Source organism: Sitophilus oryzae, unplaced genomic scaffold (genome assembly GCF_002938485.1).
Source record: "Sitophilus oryzae breed Bouriz unplaced genomic scaffold, Soryzae_2.0 scaffold_1701_pilon_pilon, whole genome shotgun sequence".
Lineage (NCBI taxonomy): Eukaryota > Metazoa > Arthropoda > Insecta > Coleoptera > Curculionidae > Sitophilus > Sitophilus oryzae.
The window spans coordinates 357,215-364,502 of NW_022146393.1; the positions used below are offsets into that span (position 1 = coordinate 357,215).

General features: G+C 33.4%; 1 protein-coding gene across 1 annotated transcript; it reads left to right on the forward strand.

Moving 5' to 3' along the window:
• Positions 1 to 273: 273 nt before the first annotated feature.
• On the forward strand, positions 274 to 1,622 carry LOC115881194 (alpha-2C adrenergic receptor-like). The gene is made up of 2 exons (XM_030898602.1): positions 274 to 888; positions 1,494 to 1,622. The coding sequence occupies exons 1-2, from the start codon at positions 274 to 276 to the stop codon at positions 1,620 to 1,622; spliced, it is 744 nt and encodes a 247-aa protein (XP_030754462.1).
• The last annotated feature ends 5,666 nt before the right edge of the window (positions 1,623 to 7,288 follow it).

Below are 7,288 nucleotides of genomic sequence, written 5' to 3' on the forward strand. Positions count from 1 at the left end.
GACGACGCTGCTGCTGCTGAAGACGACGACGCCGCGGCGACGACGGCAGGCGCCTAGTCTCGAGCGCCGCGCCGGCAGCGAGCGACTCTTTTTCTCGGTTCTGCTATGGTTTAGTTGCCCCTTCTCCAAACGTCCACGTCTCTTTCGAAGACTCAGAAGACGAAGGACGGCACAAGTTTCGGTCAATACGGGTTCTGTAAATAGTGTCGATTAGGGACCAATATTAACAAAAAAAAACTTTGTAAATATTATAATTAATATATAACGCTACTCATGGCTCTGGCCAATTTGACGGCACGCACCGCTCTAGCAGTCGAAGACGCTCTGCTCCTCGCCGCAGCGGACAACGGCAGCGTCAACTCCTCCATCATCTCGAACGCGACCCTCGCCGTTCCCCACTACCCCAGCGGCTACACGCTTCCCCAAATCGTGGTAGCCTCCATCGTCGTAACCATCCTCATGATCGTGGTGGTCGTGGGTAATATGCTAGTAATCATCGCAATCACGACAGAAAAAGCTCTAAAAAACATCCAGAACTGGTTTATTGCATCTTTAGCGGTCGCGGACTTCTTCCTAGGGCTGATAATAATGCCCTTTTCCCTAGCCAACGAACTGATGGGCTATTGGATTTTCGGTGCGTGGTGGTGCGATGTGCATTCGGCCATGGACGTGCTGCTGAGCACGGCGTCGATCATGAACTTGTGCCTGATCTCGCTGGATCGGTACTGGAGTATCACGCAGGCGGTCGAGTACCTGAAGAAGCGCACGCCGATGCGGGCGGTACTGATGATAGGGGCAGTTTGGGTGTTGTCGGCGCTGATCTGCATCCCGCCGCTGTTGGGGTGGAAGGTGGAAAGACCGGCGGAAGAGCAGTACCCCAAGTGCCAGGTAGGATTTTTTCAAAGATATTTTTAAGGAGATTTGGGAATACAAAGTATATCATATTTGAAATAATTCAACATTATTTCTTAATATATTTAGGTTATTGCTTGAAGAAAGAGTAATTACAAAACTCTTCCTACTGATCAATACAAGTAGGGAAAATTGTGGTTTCCATACAGATGCCTAACTTGTTGCTGATGCTGATGTATTTGAAAAAAAAATACTTTTATAAAGTTAAATTTTCGGAAGTAATTACCCAAGTGGGCTTGATTACCCAAGTGGCGTGATAATTTTTCATTTAAGCATGTTGTCAATAAAAAACAGCATTCGTTTATATTCATAACTCATGCAGTTTTTAGACAACATGCTCTCATGAAAAATTATCGGTGATTTTGATGCACGAGTGTAATTCTGTAGAATATTTCCCGAATAAGAAACATGAAAATACAAGTCAAAATACATGGATTTTTTAAAAACATTTATTTGAACATATTAAAAAAATATATTTAAAAATGAAACAATAAAATGAAACAGAACTTATAATATTAGAAATTAAAAATTACATGAAGAATTGCAGTGTAAAACACAGTTATAAAAATTATTATGTTTAGATTCCGTTGGGGTTTGCGGTACTTGAAGACGCTGAATTTAAAGATGCTGAATTTAAATTGAAATTAAATGAACCTATAATAGGTGCAAAAACATTAGTATTATTATTAGACTTTGTAGCAGTTTCATAGTCGCTCATTTTTTCTACCAAATTTGCATGATTTTCATCATCGAGTTGAATGTCAGTAAAAGGATTAAATTTAATATTATATTCTTTTTGGTATTTTTCCATTAATAGCTCGGCTGTTACATTCCAAATAGTTTTTACCGTAAAATCCTTATAGTCTTGACCGTTTTTCCTTTTCATATTAAATGCCCAATCGGTCAAAATATTCTCGGCCAGTGCCGAGATTGAGATGTTCGCATCCAAAATGTAGTTTCTATCTTTTATAAAATCCATAAACTGTTTCCATACATACTGGTGATTAATTATAGTGTTTTTCAGCTTACTCTCGGCAACTTTTTCTTCAATTGCACTTAAAGAATCGTTTCCAAATCGAGGCAATTTTCGCTGAAAATTACCCGCTTCATATGGGATTTTTTATACACGAGTGAAATACTCAAAGAAAGAAATTCTGGAAAATGTAAAACAAGTAATTTATTATAAGTAACTTATGTTTCGCAGTTTTTGCAGCCAAGGATTATCTAGTAACGATTCACTTTACGCGGTTCTCTGAAGTGTTATAACAGACATTTCTAAATCTAACCAACGTGTATGACTATATGAGCAATGTGTCTAAATAGATGTTTCAATCTTGTAACATGGAGTTTGTCACGATTTTAAATATTTAAAAATACAAATTAATGTATTTCGTTTAGTTTTTTTAAGAATTATTACAATCCTTGCTTTCTTAATTTGGGAATATTAATTAACATGTATACGGTAATTTTAGTTCATCCTGGATAAGTATATCGGGTGTTACTCAAAAGTTGTTCACCCCTATAACTTTTGTATTTTTGAGGAGAAAAAAAAAGGATATTTGGTATGGTTGTTAGTACATAACATAAATCAGGATTGATTGTCTTATTCAATCATTTTCGCTCACTTCCTGTTTCAACGGAAATGACTACAACTTTTTTATTTTTAAATAACGCCCTTAGTGCGTGGCCCAACATGAGGCGTACAACCTAAAACATATAAATCAGGATTCAGTGTCGTAATGGTTTTCGGTCACTTCTTGTTTCATCGGAAATGACTACAGCTTTTTATTTTTAAATGACACTCTAGTATCTTTTTACTTTATTCGATAGAAATTGGCACTCTGAGTAGCATGACATATCAAATGTCAACTTTTGAACATGCTTTTGAACATAATGATAATTTAACTCGAAATACCGAGCGTGTGGTACCAAATTATTCGTAAAAAATGCTTTTTCGAAATATGCTAATGTAGCCACTCTCGTTCCGGAATTGAGATATGATTAAAAATACGATTTGGGCATATTTTAACCATCCAGGACAAGACACGAAAAACACAAGACGATCAAATCTATTTTTCCAAGACTCCTTGATTAAAAATTAGTGTTTTTAACATAGCCATGGAATTCTAGGTTGAAATTTAAAATAGGATTTTTAAGCGTAAATGTCAAAATTTGAGTGTCATTTACTATCAAAAAAAGTCAAAAATACCGAGAGTCCTATTTACAAATCAAAAGTTATAGTCATTTCCGGTGAAACAGGAAAAGAGAAAACGATAAACGATACAATCTCGATTTTTATCTTAAAAAATAAAAAAAGTTATTAGGGTGAGCCACTTTTGAGAAACACCCGGTATATCCATGACAGAAAAGGCAAACAGAAGAAATGCTATAAATAGTTCTTAATTTTTGAGCACGTTTTTACAAATCCTGTACGTTAATACATTTAAAATTTTTCTTGTTTTAAAATTGAAAAAGAAATAAGAAAATTTGGTAATTTTCTCATTGGATCTGATTGCATAATGTCCTTTACGCTTGCCTGTGTGCATAGATTATGTTGCAATATAATCTATCAATATGGCCACAATATCCCAACATCAATATTAATAAATCTGAGCTAGAGCTCCAAATTTACTGCCAATATTGATTTTAATAGTAAATTACAACATCATATACAATGTGTCTCCACAAAGTGTTTTGAGAAATGACTACAACTTTTAATTTTTAAATGGTACCCTCGGTACTTTTCTTACTTTATTCGGTAGAAAATGACACTCCGAATGGAATAACATATCATGTCAACTTTTGATATTTTTGCTTAAAAAATCATATTTTAAATTTCAATCTAGAGTGCTTTGGAAAAATAGATTTGATTGGCTAATGTTTTTCGTGTCTTGTCTCAGCCGGTTGAAAGATCAAAACAATCTCAGTTTTTTGTAATATTTGGTATATTATACCGGGTTAATCGAGGGGTTGTTTTTTTTACCCTAACTTTAAAACACCCTGTGCAATAATTTCTCGTGTCAATTTTTCTAATTTATAATTTTACGGTTAGAACCATATCTCCTGAACATTTTGTTTTTTAGATCATGTCAATACATGATTTGGTTAATTTTTAAGAGCGAAATGAACTGATCACGACCAATTTGCAATTTATCAATTATCATTACATTTTGATGTTATTTTTTAATATGACGGGATTGTTTTGGTGACTATTGTCCTAACGTCATATTCCGCTGCATTGCGTCATATTCCGCTGCATTGCTATACTAAATATAAAAAAACGTTAAAATGTAACGATACAATCCGGATTTTAATAAACAGTAATAATGATAACAGAATTACCGATATTAAAGAAAAAATCTGTAATACTGAAGTATACAAACAGAAAAAAAAATTGTAAAAAATACCCTAATACTTTGTATTGCATCCCTTGGCTGATATAATTGCCTGTATATGTCTGATCATACTGTTATTGAGGCTGCATATACCATATTGCGTTATGCTTTCTCATGCTTCTTTAAGAACCTAGCGAAGTTCATTTAATGAAGCTGGTACCGCTTAGCGACGTCCAATCCTCCTGCCAAGCATTTCCCAAACGTCGAACATGATGATGGTCAGTAAAACAAAAATTGTAAAAAATACCGTAATACTTTGTATTGCCTCCCTTGGCTGCTATAACTGCCTGTATACGTCCCTTCATACTATCACTGAGGCTGAATATATCACATTGCTTTATGTTTTTCTATTCTTAATTCTTTAAGGACCAAGTGAAGTTCATTTTTAATGAAGCTAGTAAAGCTTCGCGACCTTTAACCCTCCTGCCAAGCATTTCCCAAACGTCGAACATGATAAACAGCTCATAGTGATTTATAGTTCACAACAATCTTCAAAGCCGCCATCATATTGAAATATAACTTCAAAATAAAATGATAATTGAAAAAAATCGCAAATTGTTGGTGGCAAGTTCATTTCGCTCTTAAAAGTTAACCAAAGTATGTATTGACATGATCCAAAAAACAAAATGCTCAGGAGACATGGTTCTGACCGTAAAATTATAATTTAGAAAAATTGACAGGCGAAATTATTGCACAGGGTGTTTTAAAATTAGGGTAAAAAAACAATCCCCCGATTAACCCTGTATAATATGCCAAATACTAAATTTAATAAAAAACTGAGTATTCGAATTAAAGTTGATATAATTATATACAGCTTGCTAAAAAAAAGCTCATAAAAATAGAGCTAAAAATAACAAAAATATGACACTTTAAATTTGACCAAAATTTTCTCCCTTGCGTTTTTTTGCATCTGAATGTACTTTGAGAAGACCTTCTGTATACAAAAGTGTTCCAGAAATAAGTGCTAGTATTTTAAGGGATGGTAGTCTCGATAAAAGAAACATGTTTTCTCTTTATCGTTTTCCAAATAAGTCCAAAATAACGGAGTTATTTTACTTTGAAAATTTCCAAAAAAAATGATTTTTTGCTAAGATTTTGAGAACCACTGGATCTCTTCTGGATTTTCTTTCTTGTAAATTTAATCTAATACCTATGTTGCCATATTATCAAGAAATTCTGTTTTTAACTCAAAACTAAAAAAAATCCAAAAATTTTTTCAAAAAATTTCGAATTTTCAAATTTTTTTTTCGCGAAACAAACCTCATAGGCGTGTTTCTGGGTTTGAACTATACTACCAGTTAAAATACTTGCACTTATTTCTGGGACACCCTATATATTAAATATCAAATGTGCGAACCATATTCATATCTTCAAAATTTACACAGGCAACTGTATCCATTACGTATAAAAATATTTAATTGAACTTTTGATATTTTCATATCAAATAAAATTATAGACTAATTTTCTTTGACAGGTGTTAACTTAAAAATAAATTCTCCTGCCAATCAACCACTGTAAATAAAATCTCGTGCAGGTATAAATAAAAAGCGGTTTAATTTTACATTTTGTGTTCTTACTTTTAAAATTATTACAAATATTTTTTTTTTGTTTTTACTCTTTTTCAGTATTTTTAACGAAATTGTTTTGAAACTATTTATAACAAAATGAATAATATTTGTTTATTTTATATTAATATCTATCGATGATCGACGTTTAAAAACCAAAATATTTCTGAACACACATTCTGGATGATGAGCGAAATAGTGTAAATATTAGTATTGGAAATTAACTATAACCGACATAAATATTTCATCTCTCATTTGTAATAACATTTAGTACCGAACAGATGGTCAAAATATATTGCCATATTTATCTACTGCATTTATAGTTTTTGGTTAAGCTTATTTAATACCCCTAGTTTATTCATTATTCTGTTGAAAATATACTGCATATTTTTCCACATAAAAAGAAACTTAAAACATGAAAAAATTAGGTCCTTTTTAGGGTTTACATTACGTGGTTACATTGGATGCGTGTCCGTGCGTTTTTTTGGTCGTACGTGCTCGGACGTGCACGCAGCAAAAAACAAATAAATGGTATCTACGCAGGCGGTTACATTGCATCGGAGTTTGCGCGTCCGTGCACGTACGTCGATTTCCGTTGGTCGTATGAAAACAAACTGATTTGTTTTTTAAAAACGTGCACGTCCTAGCGTTCGAATTTTTATATCTCTGGGCCCAATACATTCCCGAAAAATTTGAATATTTTTGAATACCAGGTTTATTTTTATTTTAGATATATTAATGTTGATGGAAACATTCTAAAATATTCAAAAAATTTAACCGGTTGCTGTTTTAATTCACCAAATATTTTACATATTCATTTTCTTCCGCTATCCTTGCATACAAATCATTTACCTAACATTTTCTTCTGTTCATAAGTAGTTATTTTAACATCAAATCCTCAGACAGCATCAAAGTAGTGGCGTCCGTTTTGACAAACTCGACACACAGGACACCATGAAATGAATGCGCATCTAATGTAACCACTAAAATAAAATAGTCGTGCGAGTAAATTCCGTCAGAGCTCGCACGTTTAAAAAAACGCTCGGACTCGCGTCCAATGTAACCGCGGGCTAAGACTTCGCTGTCCGTCCGTCCGTCTGTCACAAAGGTCTATCTTATGAACCGTTATAGCTAGACAGCTGAAATTTTCACATATAATGTATATAATAAATTAATAAATAAATGTTTATAAATAAAAAAACACTTTCACTAAACCTTATCTTTTAAGTAAGAATTTTACATAGAATCTTTCAAGTCCTCGGTGGCCGCGTGGTTTAAAGCGTTAGGACTTTACGCTGCTATGACGTTGAAGCCGTAGTAAGGCAGGTTCGAATCCTAGTCAAGGCGATTTTTTTTAATCGTTTTTTTTTTAATTTTTGCATATTTTTACATATTTATTTTTACTCTTTACATATT